General features: G+C 42.6%; 1 protein-coding gene across 2 annotated transcripts in view; it reads right to left on the bottom strand.

The window, feature by feature from the left end:
- Nucleotides 1–17,743: 17,743 nt before the first annotated feature.
- LOC115583830 (endothelin-3) overlaps nucleotides 17,744–24,907 on the bottom strand; it is a 28,895-nt gene continuing 21,731 nt past the window's right edge. The window contains exons 3-4 of one of the 2 annotated variants that reach the window (XM_030421031.1): nucleotides 20,676–20,804; nucleotides 17,744–19,593 (exon numbers count right to left, since the gene is read on the bottom strand). In XM_030421031.1, the coding sequence (XP_030276891.1) occupies nucleotides 19,530–19,593; nucleotides 20,676–20,804 (193 nt within the window). In that variant the 3' untranslated portion in view covers nucleotides 17,744–19,529. Of the gene's footprint in view, nucleotides 19,597–20,675; nucleotides 20,805–24,907 lie in introns of both variants that reach the window. The other variant, XM_030421030.1, reaches the window with a different exon arrangement.

The raw sequence follows: 24,907 nt of genomic DNA, 5'->3' as shown, positions 1-24,907 counted from the left end.
GTCAAATTTTACTCACACTACTTATTCAGTATGTGTCTCTGGTTTCTGTTTTTTTTTTTTTTTACAAGACATACCTGTACATCCTTAGTCACAATGTGAGTGATAAACAACCAGTGTGCTGTCCTGTGGGGGATTACATTGTAAATCGGTATATTCTGGCCTCGGAGCATGAGAAGACATGAAAAGCCTCAGGCAGCAGGGGAATGGAAGAGACGACTACAGTCATGCACAAAGTAGGTGTGATTTCTTGAGTGTGTGTGTGTGTATGTGTGTGTTGGGGGGGGGGGGGGGGGGGGAAGAGAGAGATTGGTTCACGCTCTCCTTAGACATGGGTTGCGTGCAAACACTTTCCTGGAACCAGCTCTTAGTGATGATGAGTCAAAGGAAGGCAACCTGCTGATCAACTCAATTGTTGGATAATTAAACTAAAAAAGACACGCGGGGTGCTATGTTAAGAAAGTGACACTCCATTTGTTTTGCACCTGTAAAACTAAAAATTAAGACGTTGAAGTGACGATTGATAATACCAGTATAATATTTGTCTATAAAAAAAGAAAACATCACTGAGACAAAAGAAAGTAATCCATAAAATACTTAAAATTGCAGCGGGTGCAACAGTGTTGAGGGGAGATATCAAAGGTTTATCTGTCCCTCCAATTGTGTCTTAGCTGTTTTAAACGTACATATTTATGACAGTTTGAAGACCAGACACCAGTATGTCAATTCCATTTATTTAGGATAACCCCTTGAAATGCAGCATCTCGTTTTCGAGGGGGTCCGAGGGGGGTATGTGTGACAGAGAGCAGTGATCACTGCAGCAGTTGGATTAACAAGATCTATAACAAACAAATCCAACAGCTGTCACTCTTTGGGTGAGAGCTTAAATTTATCTGCTGTTGATTACAAAAGTACAAACTCTAAACTACCCGTGTGGAGAGGTTGGGACCTTTCCCTGGCGTGTTTCGCAGTTAGTGTGCCTGCCGATGTCTCCTTCCTGCAGTGAGACTGAATTGTTTAATAGCTTTCTAGAAAAAAAGATCTCATTTATCTGTCATTCTCGTCATCCCAATCTGCAAAGCTGAAGTAATGATTTACAGAAAATGATTGGCTGTTTAGGATTGCAGAAACCACAGAATATACCTAAAGTGTTACATTTCTTCTTTTCCCAGACATGTCTGATCAAAATGATCTGCAGTTTGGGCAAAGGTCTGAACAGCCATAAACCCAAAATACATATTTCCCTTTAACACTTAATAGTGGGTTTATGCAAATCAACGCGGCCATGATTTGCATAAACCCGGTCCTGCTGCGGAAGCGGTATAAATACATTCAGCGCATTAGCTTTGGTGGTTTTTCCGCTCGCTCTCCAGTCTTGGATAGCATCTCTTACAATAGTTCACAGCTAGCTAACCAGTCAACCAGTCAGCTAAACAGTCCTGTCTCCTCCACATCGCTCGTGCAAATTTCCTGGATGCCACAGCGTGCAGCGTAACGGCGCTGTAAGCTTATTTAAGTTTCCTACGGACGACAACGTAAGGAAACGGTGGATCAATTTTGTCAAGAGTAGCTACTGTGGAGAATTCAAAATCACCACCAACACCTGTCTCTGCAGTGTCCACTTTAACCCCGATAGTTACAGCAACTGTCACCAGGTAAAGTCTGGATAACTGAAGAGTCCGTTGACGCTGGTAAGTGGGGCCGTACCGACCCTCCCTGCCCCGGCTTGCATCCCCCCGTCCCACTGACAGTGGTTGCCACCATCACAGCCACCTGCATTATGTGCCCGCCACCGACCCTCTCGGTCCCGCCGACAGCAGGTGCCACCATCACGGCCTACGTGCCCGCCACCAGCTTGTTTCCTCCCGTCCCGCAGACAGCGGGTGAAACAGCTGATCACAGCAGTCAGTCTATCACTTCATCCGCGGACATTAAGATGAGCAACTGGACAACTAAGAACCCAGTTCTAAACTCCAATGGGGTGCAATGTAAAGCTCTTATTTTGAAGACAAATGTGTTGTCATTGTTAACAGCCCAACTTCGAGCTTCACCTCACGTCACATGTTTACGCCTACTCCGGTGGCGGTTTTTAGAAAAGGAGAATTATTACGCCTCCGTTTTAGAAAGACTGGCTGGCACATTGCTGTCCTTACCTTGGCGCAGATTTGCAGCCTTTTCTATCTCAAAAGGGCTACTGTCTGACTCAGAGTCAGTTTCTGGCTCTGATGGCTCAAACAGGTCGGGGTGGGTCCATCCGATGACGCTGCTAGCTTCCATTGTTACTGTAGGTTACGTTCTTGTACAGTACAAGGAGGAGGCTCCCCTCCCAAGCGTGGGCGTGGTTCCAGCGCCTCTAACTGACACGCCCCCAGCGTTTCACAGCAGAGAGAAGTGCTTGATTCTCCATGATTTTGAGACCTAATTTTATATACTTTGCAATTTTTTTTATCTTTCAAATTTGACTCAGTGGTCAATGACACATGTTTCTGTGGTGTGACAAACTCATAACCAGTGTTGGGAATAACGGCGTTAGAATAAACGGCATTACTAACGGTGTTACTTTTTTTCAGTAACGGGTAATCTAACTAATTACTATTTTCATCGTAACAACGCCGTTACCGTTACCGACTATACAACCACATAAGTGATGAGGATTGGCTCTCTAAGGTAGAGTGAGAGTTCTTAAGCCAATCAGTGGCAATGTTCGGTTTACACACAAGCCACACACGCACACAGCAGCCTCACACACACAAACTAGCAGAGGTGAACTGCAGTAATGGCGAGTCTGGAGGGAAATTTAACGCTTTCAAAGTGAAAGTACAAACACTACTTTAATCTCCTTTGTCCACGTCCGTTGTAAGCAACTCTGATCTAATGAATCATCTCTCAGTGGCACACGCTTCTACAAAACTAACACTGGCCAAAAACTCCGTTGCTGACGCTGCTGATGATGATAGCAGGCCAGGTGTGGCTAACGTTAGCTCCACTAACTCTTGTGACACAGACTGAACTGAATGCAATGATAGGCAGGTATGTTGTTGAGAACATGCAGAAATACATTTTCTGAATACATATGTAGATGCAGAGTACGCTAAAATGACTGGGGATGGGGAAGAAATAGAATTTAAAAAAGAACCGCAATGGTTACTTTTCCTGGTAACTAATTACTTTTATAGTGGAATAATTCCACTACTAACTCAGTTACTTTTTGGGAGAAGTAACTAGTAACTATAACTAATTACTTTTTAAAAGTAACGTGCCCAACACTGCTCATAACACACATTTATTGCTGCTTTACATGGACTTTAAGTACTGGAAGCTGGCATCTGCTTGATCAGATCAATGAGCGTTTAAATTTAAAAAATTTAAAAATACCTACAAAATCAACAGTACATGCTACAGTTTTGAAACTTTCACCAAACTGTAGCCCCAATACTGCTGAAACTTTAGTCCACTTAAACTCATTACAAATTATGAAGTCAATCACTCAGTTTTTTTCAAAACCTGTAAAACTTATAAAACCTATCTCCTCCCACAATTTTTGCTCAATTGTCACCAAACTTGCTAGAGAGCATCTTCAGACCGCCCTCCACAAAACTTGTTTCTCGGATTTTTGATTTATCAAAAATTAAGCCTACAGTGCATCAAAATGTTTGACCGTAAACAGTACTGTAAACATATACTATCAAATTCTTGCTAAATACATTTTCAATCTTCCTGAATATTTTGGAGTCATGGTTGATGAAGTTTGGCAAATATCAGAATTTTATCTCAAAAACTGAATTTTTGAGAACATTTTGAATTCTGCTCTCATGGGAACAACTGGAGTCAATGTAAGACTGGCATTTTTAAACATCTGATTTTCTCTTATGAAGCAAAACACTTAGAGTTAAAAACAAATCGCCAACATTTCCATGCTGTCAAGATGCAATTTATGTATTATCAGATTTTTGACCATTTTTGAAATCTTCCTTGACAAGCTACAGACTAGCTACACACGGACATCCACAGATTCCGATTCCACTTTGTTGTCCGCGTGTCTCCGAATCTCCTCAGACCCGAACAGACTCGGTCCGGACTCGTTTAATCTCATTAATCCACAACAGTCAGTTTAGATGCACAGAACAGAAAAGAACGGGACTGAACCGCCGGCAAAATCCCGGTTCAGCTCGCGCCGCTGCAGGTATAAATCTGCTTGTTTCTTAAGGTGGGGGGTCGCTGTGGGCTCTGCAGTGATTGGCTCTGGTGCGCGCGTGGCCACGGTGTGCAGTGATTGGCTCTGGTGTGCACGTGACTGTAGTGGCTGCGGTGGACAATACTCGTGGAATTTGTAAAGCATTTATTAAATAATTTATTAACGGCATCATTGCAGTCCAAACAAATGCGAAATAGCACACCCTTGAACCACGCAGCAGCCATGTTGAAACTCTCAGGTCAGTCTGATCCTGATCCGCAGAGATATTTGAGGAACACACACATACACACACACACAGAGACAGACAGAGATTCCTTGTATTTATAGATAGATAACTCACTCCATAACTTTGTCTAGAGCAGGGCTGTCCAAAGTGGGGCCTGTGGGCTGAAGTTGGCTCAGTATGAGGTTTGATTTTTTTCCCCTACAGATGTTTCTAACAAAAAGATAATTATGAAAGGGAAACTATCCTATAATTCATATTAAAGTTTTCCTTTCATGATTTGTCTTTTTTTCATGCTGGTTTATGTTTGTTCTTTTAGTAAAATGTTCATTAAATAGGCCTAAAATACCATATTTTATTTTTTTAATAATTTGAGAACCGTGCTCTTAGAGACAAATGCTTCCACAGGACATGGGATCCTAGTACAGGATCTGTCCGCCCTGAGAGGCAATTACTAAAAATGAAAATTAAGTAACCTCGTAAGATTAAAAATAAAAAAATTTAAAATGTTAAAAAATGTTTCACCGGTTCTCAAATCAAAATCACAGGAGAGAAAACCACTCAGATTAGCCTTGGGGTGGATCATCAGAATTATCTTTTTCTCACTTGCTTCTCTTGGCTGTTTGTACTTTTGTTGCATCATTGGGCTTTTGTTGCATCATTGGGTACCATTTTCCATCATGAAAACATAACACAACAGATGTTTGCTCTTTGGCCAGTGGTCTACCATTAAAATTCAGTTTTGGTGCTTCAAGAGGTTTGAGTACCCCTGGTATAGAGCTTGTCTGAAAACAACTGCATAGTAAGCCAACTTGAGCTGGAGGGGAAATGTTCTTTACTTCATGAATGTATGTTACTGTCACAAACCTGGCTCTAGGCCATGACAAAGGAAGGGAAAAGGACAACAAAAAGCTGGCAAGTCCATGTTTTATTGTAACTCAAAAATTATCACTAAGGAATGGGATGTCTTTCAATCAGTATTATCAGTAGTGTTCATGTGGGTGCATGAATATGGTGGTGTGATGGGTGTTGTGCAGTAAAGTAAACAAAAGTTAACCAAACTAAGAAGGTGCAAACATGGTCAGGGTCTGAGAGAAAGAGAGGCTGGCAAAAAGCTGGGCCTTTTATATCCTGTGGAACACTGAGCCCAGGTGCTCCCAATAACCACAATCAGTTCCTCCTTCAGTGGCGTGCGCAGACTTTTTGAAGGGCAGGGGCAAAAAGAAGGGCACTTTAGCGCACACACTCTTGGTGCGTGCTGTTGCTTGCTAGCTTACGGCTAATGCACAGTACAGTAATCAAGTTATTTGAAGCAAATACACACTTGTTGCAGTAAATTGAAGTAACAATGTGTGTAGTCTCATTAGCAGGCCTCCTTACTATCCAAGTCGTTTGGAAGGTTATGGGACAGGCACACAAACTAAAAACACTGTCACTTTGAGTAAACTTGTGGATTTCTCTGGGTCTCAGTATTGTTGGAAAGAACTGGGATTAGGTAATTACACAACTGAACAAAATATATAACAAATATCCAGTCTTGTTTTTTTTTTCATTAAATGCAGAAATATTACTTATTGTGTTTTGAAAGTGTAAGTTGTCAGTTCCATATTTCTTTAATGGACAATGTTAAAGCCATCACTTGGTGATTCTGGAGACAATCATTATAAACTTTGCAGTCCCTCTCAGCTGTGTGGAGCTTTATTTCATTTTTCAGCTGTTTTTAGTGAAAAGGCTATAATAAATGTATTGTGTGCTACCTGCCGAGAAACAAATGGCTGACAAAGACTGCAACTGTGGAGCCTTACCAGCAAGGAGCCCAAAACAGATCTAAAATAAGAGATACAAATCTCAACCTCATTTCAACTCTAAAATTGCTCAGTTTGGCTTCTAATCATATTTTTTGTTAACTTCAGACAAAATATATTCAAGTACGGCTGCTTGTGTAGTTTGACATATTTTGTTAAAAGAAAACAAAAAGGGTTTTTCATAAGGTGCTCGAAAAAATAAAACAAAAATAGTGTGTTGCTATAGGTATCAGAACACGATATATACACTTGTATCAAAAATTTCCAATGTTGAAACCATTTTCTGCCACCTTCTCAGTGCAGTGGATGTGGTTGTGTTAAATAATGCACACTTGTCACTGTATACAGTTTTCATTGAGAACTGACAAGGATGACTCATGTGGAAGAAAAAGAGTTGTAAGTCAGTGTTAATCAATAAGTAGCGTTTCATATAGGAACTAATGAGAAGCTGAGCTTGATTTGAAGATTTATACCTGATAAGCTTCTTGTCTGTGGGCCAGAGTTGATTGTGTATGCGGTAGGTGCTTCACATTCTCTGGCAACCCAGCAGCATTTTGACAGCTGCGATAAAACCACACCGCTGGTGGAGCAAGTAAATCAATAACAGTCCTGTAACAGCCCATCTCTCCTACTGTTTGCTGCTTTTTTTAAGTCTCTTTTAGTGGTGTCCTTTGCGGCCTTAAGGTTAAATTTCAGGGCAACCTTCTGATCTTTGCAGCAGTTTCCACAATATTTAGACTAACATCATGTCTCACCATCCATCCATCCATTTTCATCCGCTTATCCGGGGCCGGGTCGTGGGGGCAGCTGCCTGAGCAGGGACACCCAGACTTCCCTCTCCCCGGATACTGCCTCCAGCTCTTCCGGGAGGACCCCAAGGTGTTCCCAGGCCAGCTGAGCGACATAGTCACACCAGCGTGTCCTGGGTCTTCCTCGGGGTCTCCTCCCGGAGGGACATGCCAGGAACACCTCCCCAGGAAGGCATCCCGGGGGCATCCGAAACAGATGCCCGAGCCACCTCAGCTGGCTCCTCTCGATGTGGAGGAGCAGCGGCTCTACTCTGAGCTCCTCCCGGGTGACAGAGCTCTTCACCCTATCTCTAAGGGAGCGCCCTGCCACCCTGCGGAGGAAACTCATTTCGGCCGCTTGTATCCGGGATCTTATTCTTTCGGTCATGACCCAAAGTTCATGGCCATAGGTGAGGGTCGGAACGTAGATTGACTGGTAAATCGAGAGCTTCGCCTTTCGGCTCAGCTCTCTCTTCACCACGACAGACCGATACAAAGACCGCATTACTGCGGCCGCTGCACCGATCCGTCTGTCAATCTCACGCTCCATCCTTCCCTCACTCGTGAACAAGACCCCAAGATACTTAAACTCCTCCACTTGAGGCAGGAACTCTCCTCCCACCTGGAGGGAGCAGGCCATCTTTTTCCGGTCGAGAACCATGGCCTCGGATTTGGAGGTGCTGATTCTCATCCCAGCCGCTTCACACTCGGCTGCAAACCGGCCCAGGACATGCTGGAGGTCCCGGCTCGAAGGAGCCAACAAGACCACATCATCCGCGAAAAGCAGAGATGAGATCCATTGGCTCCCGAACCAGATCCCCTCCGGCCCGTGGCTGCGCCTAGAAATTCTGTCCATAAAAGTAATGAACAGAACCGGTGACAAAGGGCAGCCCTGCCGGAGTCCAACATGTACTGGGAACAGGTCTGACTTACTGCCGGCAATGCGAACCAAGCTCCTGCTCCGGCAGTACAGGGACCGTACGGCCCTTAACAGAGGGCCTCCGACCCCGTACTCCCGGAGCGCCCCCCACAGTATGCCACGAGGGACACGGTCGAATGCCTTCTCCAAGTCCACAAAACACATGTGGACTGGTTGGGCAAACTCCCATGAACCCTCGAGCACCCTGCGGAGGGTATAGAGCTGGTCCAGTGTTCCATGGCCAGGACGAAAACCGCATTGTTCCTCCTGGATCCGAGGTTCGACTATCGGCCGAATTCTCCTCCCCAGTACCCTGGAATAGACTTTCCCGGGGAGGCTGAGGAGTGTGATCCCCCGATAGTTGGAACACACCCTCCGGTCCCCCTTTTAAATAGGGGTACCACCACCCCGGTCTGCCAGTCCAGAGGCACTGTCCCCGACTGCCACGCGATGCTGCAGAGACGTGTCAGCCAAGACAGCCCCACAACATCCAGAGACTTGAGGTACTCAGGGCGGATCTCATCCACCCCCGGTGCTTTGCCACTGAGGAGCTTACGGACTACCTCAGTGACTTCGGCTTGGGTGATGGATGGGTCAACCTCTGAGTCCCCAGCCTCTGCTTCCTCTATGGAAGGCGTGTCAGTGGGATTGAGGAGATCCTCGAAGTATTCCTTCCACCGCCCGATGATGTCCCCAGTCGAGGTCAACAGCTCCCCACCTCCACTGTAAACAGTGTTGGTGGAGGACTGCTTCCCCCTCCTGAGGCGCCGGATGGTTTGCCAGAATTTCTTCGAGGCCGACCGGTAGTCCTCCTCCATGGCCTCCCCGAACTCTTCCCAGACCCGAGGTTTTTGCTTCTGAGACTGCCCGTGCTGCCGCACGCTTGGCCTGCCGGTACCCGTCAGCTGCCTCAGGAGTCCCCCGGGCCAGCCAGGCCCGGTAGGACTCCTTCTTCAGCTTGACAGCAACCCTTACTTCCGGGGTCCACCACCGGGTTCGGGGATTGCCGCCACGACAGGCACCGGAGACCTTACGGCCACAGCTCCGGACAGCCGCGTCAACAATGGAGGTGGAGAACATGGTCCATTCGGACTCAATGTCCCCAGCCTCCCTCGGGATCTGGTCAAAGCTCTCCCAGAGGTGGGAGTTAAAGATCTCCCTGGCAGAGGGTTTTGCCAGACGTTCCCAGCAGACCCTCACGATATGTTTGGGTCTGCCAGGTCTGTCCAGCTTCCTCCCCCGCCAGCGGATCCAACTCACCACCAGGTGGTGATCAGTTGACAGCTCAGCCCGTCTCTTCACCCGAGTGTCCAAGACATACGGCCGGAGGTCAGATGACACGACCACAAAGTCGATCATTGATCTCCGGCCTAGGGTGTCCTGGTGCCACGTGCACATATGGACACCCTTATGCTTGAACATGGTGTTCGTTATGGACAAACTGTGACTAGCACAGAAGTCCAGTAACAAAACACCACTCGGGTTCAGATCGGGGAGGCCGTTCCTCCCAATCACACCCCTCCAGGTAACACTGTCATCGCCCACGTGGGCGTTGAAGTCCCCCAGGAGAACGACGGAGTCCCCGGTTGGAGCACTCTCCAGTACCCCTCCCAGGGACTCCAAGAAGGCCGGGTACTCTGCACCACTGTTCGGCCCATAAGCCGAGACAACGGTGAGAGTCCTATCCCCGACCCGAAGGCGCAGGGAAACGACCCTCTCGTTCACCGGGGAGAACTCCAACACATGGCGGCTGAGCTGGGGGGCTATAAGCAAGCCCACACCAGCTCGCCGCCTCTCGCCGCGGGCAACTCCAGAGTAGAAGAGAGTCCAGCCTCTCTCAAGGAGTTGGGTTCCAGAGCCCAGGCTGTGCGTGGAGGTGAGCCCGACTATTTCTAACCAGTACCGCTCAACCTCCCACACCAGCTCAGGCTCTTTCCCCCCCAGTGAGGTGACATTCCATGTCTCCATGTACTCTGCAAAGAAAAAAGGAAAAGGCCTGAAGATGAGATGGAAGAAGAGGGAGATGGACAACTGTATTGAAGTTGGCTGTTACTGGGTTAGGCTAGGGTTAGGGACATTCCCCCACACCGACCAGAGATACCATTAGCACTCCTGTTCTTTCAGGCAGTCAAACGTAAAGCAGACTTGTGACGGAAGAGCAGCAACGTATGAAATCCTGGTAATAGAGCACCCTCCAGAGATATTCATCACTATCCACTCAAAGTGATGGAAAATGGACCTGCATTTATATTGCGCTTTTCCAGTTCACTGACAGCTATAAGCACTTTACAACACAATATTCACCCATTCAGACAAACATTCCTGCACATTCATGGCAGAGGTTGTCATGCAGGATGCTAACTGCTCATCAGGAGCAATTTGGGGTTCAGTATCTTGCTCAAGGAACCTTCGACATGCAGCAACCCTCTTGAGCTACAGCCGCCCCACACTCAACTGCGTATGATAACATTTAGAGGTGTACATTTTGGGTGATAACCATTTCTACAGATACCGCATTCACACTCAGAATTTTTCATTCTCTTATTACATGCACTGCAGATTTTTTAAGATTAAGTATATTTAATATATCAATTGGTAAATATACAGAAAGAACACAAAGACAAAGGATAATATAAAGTGTGAGCACCTCATCAAAAATGTAGAGCATTTATTAACAGCATGGTTGATGAACAATGACTTTATCATACCGTAGATAAGTAATATGACCCTTCTCATGTGCCTCTTTAAGTTAAGGCTGCAGCTCCATTCATTTCTGTCTTTAGACTACATTGTACGATCTTAATTGACGAAGATACTGGTGCCTTTAAGCTTTTTCCCTCTCTTTAGAATTTCCTCTTTGTCCTTGAATCGAAGCAGTTTCATCACAAGTGACCTTGGCCTGTTGGGTTGATCTTCATATTTTCCTCTGCAATGCACATATTGCACCTCATATGATTTGGTATTACATTTCACCAGTTGTTTATACTTTTCATTCTGTGACTTGCCATGACTCAGTCCTTTCTTCAAGGACATCAAAAACTGTGATATAGTTTTTCCTTTTACTGACTCTCCAGATACTCCTGCTTAAGAGGTTGTCAAAAGAAGCTAGGGCAGATGCAAACTCACCTGAGATACTCTTGATCATCTGCATCCTTTTGTTAGAACTGTTCTTAATTTCCTGTACATCCCTCATGATATTGTCCATAAATAACTGAACAAAGATTGAAACGTTTCTTCCCTGTTACTCAAATCAAGTCTTTGAAAAATGATATCTGCTTATCAAGCTCATGGATCATACACATTGAAAAAACATATTTTCTTTGTGTTTGGCTTTTTTTTTTGGCTCTATGGTGGAAAAAATGTTGAGGAAAAGTAAAAGATTAAGCAGTGCCAATACTGGGTGCCAATACTAACATGTATATCAAATGTACTAGCATGCTAAAAGGACTGCAGATTGTGTGGTTTTAGTAGGAGCTCAATTTGTGATCAGCGATAGACAAGGTAGGCAACACATCGTATCCAGTAGGTTTCCAAGGAGGTGTGGTGGTTAGCAAGGGAGGCTGCACTCAGAGTCACAGAATGTAGGGGGGCATCATCTTCCGCCATTGACCCATCAAGGGAAGCCAAGGCAGAGGAACTGCACAGTGACTGTGGCTGGCATGTCCCTTCACAAGTCGTTCTCTATGGAGAGCATCCACAACCATATTCAACCTGCTGCGCATGCGTGTGTGAGTCCGCGGTAATACAATTATAGCAGTTGTCAACTCACCATCCCCGCAGCTGCAGCGTGCCAAGAGGCACAGACGGATGTTGTTAAAAGAGAAACCGTTTTCAAAATAAAACAACTTTCAAAGTATGATCGTCAATACAATGGAAATAAAATAATGTATTTATTCTTTCTCTGCGGCCCGGTACCAAACGACCCACGGAATTGTTAGTTGTTAGTTACCAGAAGCAATTTTTGCTTAAATTGTGGCTGAATGCAGAAACGAATTTTGAGGTGCTACTAAAGTTCCCAAGTAACCCTTCCAGATGGAATCCACAGCAATGTTGATGAACTTTTGGCATCTTCACAGGCAGTAGCGTAACATCATGGTGATAGGCCCCGGTGCAAATATTTTTTTGTGCCCCTAAACACAGACGCACACACACACACACACAATTGGACTCACGCACAGCCACTCGAGAGAACTGCTAATGCAGGGGTGGACTTACCATCAGGAGTACCAGGATTTTTCCCGGTGGGCCAATAATGGGCCGATGGACAGTCGTTTTCTATTTTATTTATTTGAATTAATTAATTAATTAATTAATTCTGCAAAATATTTTCCAAAAGAGGGAGAGATTGACATAAACATGCGGGACTGGGTTATCAGCAAACAGGCACGCCACAAGAGAGTGTCCCGCAAAATGATCAGGGCGATGGCGAAACAAATGTACGCCGTGAGTGACAGCAGAGGTGAGGAGTTTGCCATGAGTGCTGGTTGGCTGAATCGTTTCCTCCGCCGCAACAACTTCACTTGCAGAAGGATGCCAGAGAATTCACCAAGAAGCTGGCGAAGTTTGTAACATTTTCATCCCGGATTTTTGAGAGGAAGGAATTAAACGCCTGTCACAAATTGCCGCCTGGTCCCAAATAAACGTCTGGTCTCTTAAGTGATTGAAACAAATAAACGCCCCAGCTATTATTTGGTATTGTACGGTACGATAACTCTCCCGGCCGGGGAGAGAGACACGCATTGGCTCAGCCTGCAGTGCTCAGCTGCAGACACAGCAGAGAGGTGACGAGACGCGACTCATCATGACTGACATGCATCAAGGCCACTCAGCTTTACCTTACCGACCCGCCCCTAGATATTTCATTCACAAAAACAGGGCCTGTGGCAATTCTGGACAGCTGTTTTTTTTTTCCCCTTCATGGGCCCCTGACGGCATCTGGGCCCCGGCGCAGCTGCACCGCTTGCACCACCAATACTTACGCCACTGTTCACAGGATCAGAAGAAGGAGTCCATGCTCTGCAACAAGAGAAGTCCTCTATGCCTCTATATGAAGGACCAATGTAACTAAGTCACACATGGCAAACAAAATTTGGGATTGCTGCTAACAAAAAGTGTCAACGGATGTAAAATGTAAAACAAACATGATTGCACTGTCTGTGACACACACAGATACACCCATAAAATGCATGAAAAGAAAGAAAGAAATATTATTTGCCTATAATACATCATATTAAGGTTGAAGGTTAAAGTTTCACCTTTCATCTAAGAGGCCTCTTCAGTTCTAACTAACTGGAGGGGAGTTGCAGGCTTTTCAACTCTGTTTGGGAATGTCCCCACAGAGTCGTTTGGGCCACCTCTAAATATGTGGTTTTAATGTTGATTTTATAGTGAACCAGTTAATTATACTTTTTGGGAAGAGTAATTAGATTAATTAATTAGTTCTCAGTAGAACGTACTGACTCTTTACCGGCCTCACAGAATTTCCTCTTTCAGTTAATCAGCAAGACAGACATGTCCATACAGTAACTCTTAGACCACAATGTGATGTTTTGAGATGCTTTACTTACATGAGCAGTGTGAAACTGAAAAATACTTAAACAATAGTACTGGTAAGTATCACTTACATCATATCATTATTAAATATGCATGGTTATACACCAGGTGTAAAAATATATGAAAACATACATAGATAGTAGAACACACATACGAAACAAAGGCTAGCTCAATCTTAACTGGCTATATCCAGAAGATATAATTAACTTTTGGTTAAAAGAATGTGCTCATATCAAAGATACACAATATCACAATGTATATACTCACAGGTAATGCATTCTCAAGGGCTATGAGCAAAGGATGGCAACAGATGAACAGACATCAGCTTCCCTGCAGCACACATGCCGCTTTCAGGTTACCCTGACTAACTTTCTGACATACAGGACACAAAATTTCAATGGCCAAACACTACACTATGGTAAGTGACCAGCAGTAGACATTAAAACGCATTAAATAACTGGCAGAGCCAGAACAGACTCCACAGCTATGCCGCTGATTAAAGTTGGTGCTTAAACAGGCAAGTTTCTGTGAAAAATATGTTTTGTTCGAGACATTGAGTTGCAAGAATGAGTCATCACACCATTTGATGAAATTGTCCAAGACTGGACCAGGGCCCACCTCATGGTCCTACACGAGGCAAACAATCACTTAATCTTCTGCACACTTTATTATGATAATAAACATAATCTGGCAGTCATAGGCAATTAGCACAGCTAAAAAGTTGAAAAAAACGCACCACTGAGATGATCCTGTCGGAACACAACAGGGCCTCAGACAGTGTCATTTTCTCTGTTACCTCATTGTCAGAAAGTCTACCAGCCAACAGATGATCCACATCCAAAAGACTTTCAAAACCAATGAGGTTAGTTCCACAGGGCAATCATCATTCAACATTTCTGTGATGGGACCTTAGCCACTGGAACAACGATGGATTCTTTCTATAACATGAAAACTTTATTCTGTGATAAAGACAGCTGGAAAATACATTTGATGATACCACTCACAGTGCACAGTTTTTTAGAAGTTTGCAGCTAATGCAGTCAAACCCATGACTTTTCTTACCATTTATCTGTTCAAAGGTTCTCCAGATGTCAATTTCATCAATTTAGATCTGACTGCCTTCTGAAGCAACCCTAAATTCGGACAGCTCGGACAAAAACATTTTTTTTAAAAGTGTATGCAGTTATTATCAAGGGCGTAACCATGGTAAAGATATCGGGGGGGTCCAAATGAGAGCCCTTCCCCTGAATTTTTTTACATTTCCCACAATTCTACGATATTTCTTGGATGAAAATTTGCACATTTGAATTCACATGTAAAGGAATATTTTGTGACATTCTCTGCGATAGTGGATGCCCCTCCGCTTCGTTGTATTGATGAGTTGCTTACTGTTTGCTGATTTTAAACGCACCTACTAATTACAATTATGACTTTTTTCAGTAGTAGTAGTACTAGTTTTATTTACTGCTGACATGTAGGCCTAGGTTAAAACTAATGTTATCAAGCTGTTTAAGTTCTCATTCAAATTTCTCACCTGATCATCTGTATCCCCAGAGCATGTCCCTGCCTGGCCACTGTTTTCACCATGCCTCTCCCTCTCCCTGTGTCTCTGTGCTGCCTACATTATGACCAGATACCATTATTTTACCAGAAGAACAATGACTGACCTTGATGATCCCTTTAATTCTTCACTCCTGTCCTTACCCAATCTCACAGAAAAAAATCTTGTCCCATCCCACTCCTGTACTGCTCCTATTTTTTTTTCTTCAAGTCTTTAGGCAATACACTGAATTTGATTTGATCTTCTCCCCATTCTTTTTAGATTACTGTGTGTTCTGCATTGTTATTTCAAAAGATATGGCAACATGAACAGTTCATCTGTGGTAATATAGGGAGGCATTTATTGCCTTAATCCAAACAAAAACCTTCACTAAAGGGCACAAAACACAAATAATACATGGCCTGTGGTCCCTATAGTTTTTCTATGGGAGACCACCTGCTAACTCAAATCAAATTGCTAAATCTGAATGAATTTTCATGACGTGTTTTTGTGATTGCTCCTTTGAATTATTAATAAGTTAAAAACCAGGACAGGATTTGAGCAAAGTTTATACGTAAATAGAAAAAAACTTTATTATCAAATGTTTTTGTTAAGAACATAACAGGAACACAACTACAATACAAAAATTATATTACATATCATATTCAGTATATTTATTTAAATTCCAGTAAATGTATCCATTTAAATGCACGTTTCAATGGTAATGTATCAAGGTTATCAACCTTGTTATTTTTATCATGGTCTAAGCCTAATTTATACTTTTTTAGTTGGCTAACAAATGATAAATGACCAGTTGCACTTTGAAAATTAATATTAACTAATGCTGAAGATGATTAAAATATTATTTTCACCACCATTATCTACCTGTATATTGCTGGACTGAAAGGCCTCTGCCTCTGGGTCTGGGTCTGTCAGGGTCAGGGGTTGGGGGATTTCTCTCCTCTCTGCATGTCTTTAGTTACTTGTTTTCTTCCACATGATTGCTCATGTGCTTGAACAAATCTGTAGTATTACCGCTGTAATTTACTCTCTTCTTACAAATGATACAGGTCGCCTTTGTGTCATTTTCAGCCTGAAAATGTGACCACACAGCTCCTCTTCCTCTCTGCCACTCCTCAGCTCTGTCTATGTGCTGCTTGCATGCTGCTGGCTGAGCTGCTTCAGTGTGTTGTTACGCTCTGTGATGAGCAGCACTTGAAATCAGCGGACACACTTGTGTTTTCCTTAAAAACGGAATATAAAGAGGAAATAACGAGACAGATCTGTTGACAGGGTTTATAAAAGAGCGCATATTTAACATATTTTTTACTGTATATTGTGGGGGACAGATTGCCATTTTCTCAATATTGGGGGGGACACGACCCCCCCCAAAGGATGCATGGTGACGCCCATGGATATTATCCTTGGCACTTAAATCATAGCACTTATGCACTTAAGGCATTCTTGATAAATAGCAGCAGTGATGCTCAGGCGAGGGCTTGAAATTTGTTTCTATTTTTTCTTTTTCACTTTATTGATGGTGATATGTTCACAGAAGGTAGTGTTACCTGATATAGTGGAAGTCATTCAGTTCACGATTAGCACCATCTGTCCACATAGCAACCTCTTTGCACTTAACTTTCCCTCACTGAAGGGCCAGTTTATACTCTGAGACTAGAAAGACACAGTTTCGGTCAGAGGAGTCTAGTGGCACCATTGGATATGATTTATGATGCCATAGCATAAATCCAGCACTTTACCATGTTGAGTTGGACAGCTTACATACTGGTAGAAATCACCAAGGGGCCTCTAAAGGCTGCAAATGATAAAATCCACCAGTGTAAAGTCTGGTGCATCAGAGGAAATGAAATCCTAAACAAGGCACTGGGTTAACAATTGTTGATGTTGCATCCAATATATACTTTTTGAGATTAATATAAACCATGATCATTAACACTTGTGGAATTTCTCATAGTAATTAGAATGTGCGAGGTGAAACAAAGAAAAGTTTGATGTGAGAAATGCAAATACATTTTCTTACTATGACAGTCTTACACCAGTGGGAATTAACATACTGTATGAGTGCCCCCGAAAATCATGGCTTAATTTGAGTCCGACAGGTTGGTTGCTTTACTCAAAGTTCTTCACCGTCTCAAAGCAACCATGTCCAGAAACACTGACAAAATCCATGATGATTCCAGGGGCGTGGTTAAAGAGCCTTGGCTCAAACACTCCTGGTTAAATGTGATTGTACTAGACAGGAAACAAGTTTCTCTGTGTGTATTTTTTTCTGTTTTAATTTTATTATTTGATTCTCCACATTTATCAACAAAATTGTGAAAACAAGGGTGACTATGCTACAAAGTTTGGTGAAACTTCACTGTTATTGTATGACTAATTGATTGAATGTATGACACCAGCATAGTTATGCCCAGAAATCATGGTGACCTGACTTTCACCATCTCCAGAACTGGAATTCAATTAAGAAAGGAATGTTCTGGCCACATATTCGGCAGTATGAAGATACAAAGATGATTAATTGGAATAATATTATTTTGTTTCTGGTACTCTGGTCCAGCACTTCAATTGGATTTAGACATTTTGATCATCTGCATAATTTAATTCACAGAAAGAAAAGGATTGACAAGAAAAAAGAGAGGGTGAGGAGAAATAGTATGCTGGCCAATAAATAAAAGGAAAATAATAATAACTTCATCCAGTTGTCCAGTCCAGTCCATTGTTTACAACACTGATGTAACGATGGCAGTAAAGCATACAATTTGGGTACAAAAGCACTTCATAATAAACATATATCACAATATCTTATTGGCCACAAAAACAAACAAAAAAATGTGTTTTTTCTTTATAATATTCACATAAAGATTTCATTGAACATTACTCGGACATTACTGCTGTGACATTACAACCATTTGTGGGCAAAATGGGAAATGAAAATGCAGTGTTTGATATTTGTTCAATGTTCATTGTTCTGTCATGCTGAACATACCACCATGACAAATAAACCATTATCTAAGGAAGGTCAGGTGTGCTAGATGTTTACGTTATCAGGCCCAACCTCCTCAGCCTGTTATGCCCAGGGTGAGGTAATTAAAACACTTGGAAGTGGTGGAGAAAGTATTCTGCTTCTTAATTAAAGACAGAGTACTAATACCACACTGTAAAATACTCTTAAGTAAAAGTGCTGCACTGAAAATGTTACTTAAAGTTATCTAAAGTAACTTTTATTTTTGTTGATGATTTTAACAAAAATAGATGATTTCTGTGAGACAAAGTAACATTTATATCAGTGCCATACCAGTACAGAGCAGCTTCTTTCCCTAGGCTGTGAGACTCCTCAATTCTTCCTCAGCCCTCCGTAATAAAACATATTTTTAATTTTATGAATGATTCAATCCAAACAAGACATAATCTGATCCACAGACCAGGTTTAAGAATAGCAATGATATTTATGTAGGAATAGCACATACTTTTTACTAATTGTCTTGTTTGTTTAAGTAGGTCATATAGAGGCATAAGTATTTAATTTCTTACTACTTACTTACTAAGATACTATCAAAAGTAAAAGTACTTAATGCAGAAAAATGTCTCCTGTAAATATTATACTAACGTTATCATATTATATATCATTTGATTATTACTACTGAAGCATTAATGTCAAGCAGGATTTTACCATTGTAGTTGGTTGAGGTGGAGCTCTTGTTTATTTTGTCCATTTATTGCTTGATTGGTTTGTAAGATTTCTGAAAAATAGTCATTAAAAGAAAAGACTCAAAGTGCCATATCAGAAATGCTTCCACTCACATAATATGGGTTACATCTGTTCTAACCCACTTAAAATGAGTAATGGGTTGTGGTTTTTTGGGAACACATCGAGATGCCCAGCTTACTTTAAAGGGGAAACACTTATAACCAAAATATTATGCTTGAGGTTTAATTTACTGTGACAATTAGTGAGCTTAATTACTGGCTTTGAGTGTATGCTGACATAGGCAGGTGGGTTAAATGTTGTCCCTGTGGAGTAAGTGTCTTGCAGTGAGGGATCCTTGTGGGTTGAGGTGGTGGAGTTGGATGGCAGCAGTTCTTGGCCCCCACGTCACACAGCATGGACATGTGTGAGCAACATGCTCTACCAAAGTCTTTAATCTTCAACACAAACAGTCCATGTAAACCATTCTCAGTTATGACAGGAAAATTAAAAACATTGTTCACACTTGCCTAATAGAGACAGACTGAGAGACACTGCTGGTACCCCTTGCCTTCAACATCTTTGTGGTTTTTGATCCATGAGTCTGATGACAAGGCACTACAAACACGTGTCCTCTCTCTATATATATCTACAGTTATGTTCAAACGTTTACATCCACTTGTAAAGAACATGTATATCATGGTAAACTGTAGACATACAGGCTATTTTTCCAAATAAGGGCATGCGTTACGTAAAGACAGCGAATGTCCACCTCTCAGATGGTGAGCATGTCACTTAAATGTTCATTTCATAGCAAGCCCCCTATGCACAGCTGCTGCTGATGCTGCTGGCGGTGGTCTCCTCTCCCTGCTGGGGAAAAAAATTACATCTAATCAAGGCCACATATGATGAAGTGTTGCTGGTTTACAAAAAATTAAGACCACCATGAACATGAAAACAATACTAAAATTTCTTACAATACTAAAATACTAAAATGTTTTCCTTAATTTGGAACAACTTATACAGTATCTCGCAAGAGTGAGTACACCCCTGCATAATGTTGCTTTAACTAATGGTTAGAGTTACTTTTTAAGTTGCTGTCTAAAACTATACAATATGTCTCATGTCTATTGGCAGAGTGATTGGAAGGGGACTTGCCCCCCATCTGTTAGAGGTGGATTGGTCAGGGAACACTTAACAACAAGTGTGTGATTATATATATATATATATATATATATATATATATATATATATATATATATATATATATATATATATATATATATATATATGGTCCAGCCCTGGTTATTCCTACGAAAGTTGCTCAGTGATATCAAACCAGAAACACCTGGTATACCACTACACTAACTTGAAATGGGATAAAATGATTTAACCCTGTGGCTCTTCTTCAACTTTCAAAATGTCATCGGACAGAATGGTTCTCATTCTGATAGTGAAACGAATTACACTGGGGTTGTGACGCTCCCAAAAATTATCCATCATTTACAGCTGCTCCTTTCACAATGTAGGCTTATAGGAGAAAGCATTTTGGACTGGATTTTTGTTGGCCACTGATGAGAAAATTGTCTCTTAATCCTTGCGCTCATCCTGGGAGCTTGATGTGATGAGGGAAAACTATTGTGGCCAGTAACTCCGCCATATGAGCATCATAACATGACTAAAACTCGGAGCCTATCCTTCGAATGGTTCAGGGTAGGCAAGTTTACTATGGTTACCTACAACTAAAAGTTGCTCCACTTATTTTAAGCAGAGTACATATTTGATTCGATTTTGATGGACATATGTAATTTAAATTCAATATGTCTGTGATCAGTGTCTATCATATTAAAGTCCTGTTTGCATCTCCTTAAAAAAAACATTGTTGTATTATTCATGACAAATACTTATCAAAATGTCCACTTTACATTACATTTGTGTGGTACAGTTACCTGTCCATGCAAAAGCTGCTGCAGGTGGAGTCATTATGCAGTGTACACACACAGCGCTGAGTAGTCCCAACAGAGCGTCGCATACGCAGGGATCCTTTGTAACTGGACATACCATATGGTACAGTATGCCTAAAAACACACATATAGAATACACTGAGTGACCACACATATAGGAACCCCTGACATTACACTTCATGCGTGCAACCTTGAAGCAGAGAGTTATAATGTTCATTATGACACTTTATCAGAGAGGAATTGATACAAGAAGCTGTTGCCAGTGACAGTGTTATACTGGGCCACATTATACTGAGAGGTGTCCTAGACCATTTAGATGCAAGATTGGGACAAAACATAGGAAACACCTCTCAGAATGGCATAGTCCAGTACAACTATAAAAACTGTGAACAATTGAAAAAAAGCTTTGTAGTGGTTTAATTTCTTACAGAACGGTTGTTGGGTTTTATACAGTGTACCTACACAACTGGTAACTTGGTCTATTTTAAATTCATCACATTATTAGATTTAACCTAATCAACCAGCATTCCCTTTTAAGGTTTAGGTTGCCAAAGGCAGATGGCAGAAAAAGGTAGAAGTTGTAAAGGTTCAAGGCTTTAAAGCCAAGATTTATGTTAGATGATGCCAATGAACTTCCCACTGTGATAATCCAGGTGATTTAGAGAGAAATAGCTATTAAATCACTTGAAAATGCATTTCATGTTTTTGTTTTATTGTATACATTTGATCTGGTTAGTTTTGGTTTCACACTGCAATTAGGAAAGCAAACTTAAAGACTTAACATGACATACCCACGTCCTGTCATTATCACCTCAGGCCTATATGGGCTGCCTCTCCCTAAACTATCAATAGCCTTAATTCTCAAAATGTCCAGTGGGATAATATGCCACATCAAAAAATATAAATAAATTAAAGCTGCAAGCAGCGTTGAACGGGCCCTCGCAGTCCACGCGCGTCGGGGCGTGCTGCCGTCGATGCATGCTGCCGTCGGGGCTTGCTGCCGTCGATGCATGCTGCCGTCGGGGCTTGCTGCCGTCGGGGCATGCTCGAGCAACACCTTCCGCTGAGGAAGTTGTTGCTTCATAATTCGATGGACTGCTATTGCCGGTTTGAAATAATGTCTGCTGAAGTCAGAAAAACTGTGTCAACTGCTGCATGATTCCCCGGACAAAGACTGAGAATATAATTCCATCAGCCGGTCAAAATAAGACCATCAGCCGAAAGCAAACAAGATTTCCTACATGTCTATGTATATATTGTCTATGTGAAGTTAAAGTTGTGGGATCAAAATCAAGCTGAAGAGAACTTTTTCTACAGTTCTTCCAGCTGCTCTCCACTGTAGCTATGATGTCACGCATTCTATTTCACGCAACACCAGTGTTGGGAATAACGGCATTAGAATAAACGGCGTTACTCACAGCGTTACTTTTTTCAATAACAGTTAACCTAATCAATACTACTATTTCCATCGTTACAATGCCGTTACCGACTATTAAATGTGGCGTGTGACAAACTGAAGCTGATCACTGAAGCTGTTGTCATCCATCTCGGCTCTCAGCCGCCGGAGCTGCAGAGCTGTATTTTTTTTCCTCCGGTGAGGGAGGAGGGAGGAGCGAGACAACCGCATAAGTGATGATGATTGGCTCCCTAACGTTGAGTTAGAGTTCTTAAGCCAATCAGTGGCAATGTTCGGTTTACACACAAGCCACACACGCACACAGCAGCATCACACACTCAAACTAGCAGAGGGGAACTGTGGTAATGGTGAGTCCGGAGGGAAAGTTGATGTTTTCAAAGTGGAAATACAGACACTACTTTAATCTCCTTTGTCCACATCCGTTGTAAGCAACTCTGAGCACACCTTTTACAAAACTAACACTGGCCAAAACTCTGTTGCTGACGCTGTTGATGATGATAGCAGGCCAGGTGTGGCTAACCTGTGCTCTGCGAACAGCTTCACAGAAACTTGTGACACAGACTGAACTGAATGCAATGATAGACAGGTATGTTGTTGAGAACTTGCTCCCGTTATCAACAGCTGACTCAGACTCCTTCAGAGCACTCATTGACAAAATATCGGGGAGAGCAGGTGCCGGTCAAAGAAATACATTTTCTAAATACATTTGTAGCCAAGCAGCTAAAATGACTGCCGAGCTCAAAAGGGGGAAGAAATAAAAGTAGCGCAACAGTTAATTTCCTGGTAACTAATTACTTTTATAATGGAGTAATTCTGTTAATAACTCAGTTACTTTTTGGGAGAAGTAATTAGTAACTATCACTAATTACTTTTTAAAAGTAACGTGCCCAACACTGCGCAATACACCCCCATTATAAAATCAGAAGACAGCCTACAAATCCTTGAAAGTAAAACTGTGATGATTTGAAAACCATAAAAGATATTTAAAAACTGAATACATGCCCCATAGTTTGAGGTCTTCTGACTCTTTAAAGGTTAGAATGGTGTGTCTAGCTCAACATATTAGGGACAAGGAGAGGTTGAAGGTCGATGAGTTTTGAAGAAGACTTTAAGATTTCCCCACTTTATCCCATTGAAACTAATTAGACTGCAACCAGAGCGCCATCTATTGGCCGATTTGCACCAAATTTTACACAAAGCCTCATCATGCCATACCACACAATGAAGACCATTTATGTGATAATCAGACAGCATTTTGTAAAGATATGCAAGATTGTCTGTTTTCAACACAATATGCAGGAATTTGTCATTTTATATTTCGGGCAGTTCATGGACTATCAAAATTCTTTTGATAACTTTTTGTCAGGAGGGTCTACAGATGCTACATGCAAAGTTTGGTGCAAATTGGTCAAATTCTCTAGGAGGAGTTCGAAAAGTACGTTTTTCATTTGTCGCGATTTTGCAAACGGAAAGTTACTGCAAAAGTGGGCGTGGCCTACACCAAACAATTCATCTGAATGGAGGGAACACATCGGCATGAGGTTTAATAATATGCAACATATTAAGTGGGAGTTATGAGCCAAAAACGCTTTTAAATTGAAAATAGCGCCACCTGGTGGTCATTTTCGGTGAGTGAGTCACAGGGGCCATTCTATAGCACCTCTATGAATTTCATTTCCATAAGTGTTTGGTGAGTTTTGGGGTATGTTCAGGCAGTGAAAAATGCGATCCTTTTGTGAGAAGAAAAATAATAATAAAAAGCGATAGAAAAACAATAGGGTCCTTGCAGGTTCCCTGCTCGGGCCCTAAATATTTACCTAGGCAAATAATGTGTGACATATAAGATATTTTGTCAAGACAGCTTAAACATCAGAAGTTCTGAGACTTCCGTCATGGTGGACGCGGAGTAAACGCTCTCCCACACTTTTTTTCAATTTTTATTTTTTCAAGTCCTCTCTTCACCTCTTACTGCCCGAAGCAGCATCGTAGTGAGACTACAACATCACGACACGCTTTAAAATGGCAAGTAGGACCGCAAAACAAAACAAAAAAGACTTTACACCCCCCGACGTTGCTGCTGGTAGCGAGCTTAGCATGGCAGCGCTAACAAGCCTCTTAAACTGCCACAAGGCCGAGCTAGCTTCGGAGTTTAAGATATCCTTCTCAGCGCTGGAGGCCAAAATAGACCTTGTCCAAGCCACTGTGTCTAGCCACGGCCAACGCATCGCCTCTCTGGAGACTAACACAGACTCGGTAGATGGTCGCCTGCTCAGCCTTGAAGCTACGTGCGCTGAGCTAACCGCTGTTAGCGATAAGCTAAAAGCCAAGACAGCTGACCTAGAGGCCCGTAGCCGCCGCAATAATGTCCGTATTATAGGACTTTCTGAGTCGATTGAAGGCCCACGACCAACCGAATTTTTTTCTGCACTGCTGCTCCAACTTATGGGGGAGGAAATACTACCGAAGCCACCCGTGCTGGATCGAGCACACAGGTCCCTGGCCCCAAAACCGAAACAGGCGAGAGACCGCGGCCTGTCATCGTCCGGTTCCACGACTACCAAACTAAGGAAAAGGTTCTCCGTGAAGCCCACAAGAGGAGGTCTGATCTACAATATCTGGGGAGACCTGTGGCTATCTTCGAGGACTTTTCCCCCGAGGTGATGGCGCAGCGGGCTACGTACCGAGAAGTCATGGCCCTCCTCTACAAACGCGGGCTGAAACCCAGTCTCCGCTACCCGGCGAAGCTGTTTATCACCGCGAGCAACGGGGAAAAGATTCTACTTTCGTCGGTTGTGAAGGC

Source organism: Sparus aurata, chromosome 6 (assembly GCF_900880675.1).
Source record: "Sparus aurata chromosome 6, fSpaAur1.1, whole genome shotgun sequence".
NCBI lineage: Eukaryota > Metazoa > Chordata > Actinopteri > Spariformes > Sparidae > Sparus > Sparus aurata.
Note: the sequence above shows the minus strand (reverse complement) of the source record. Positions and strands in the feature narration are given on the sequence as shown.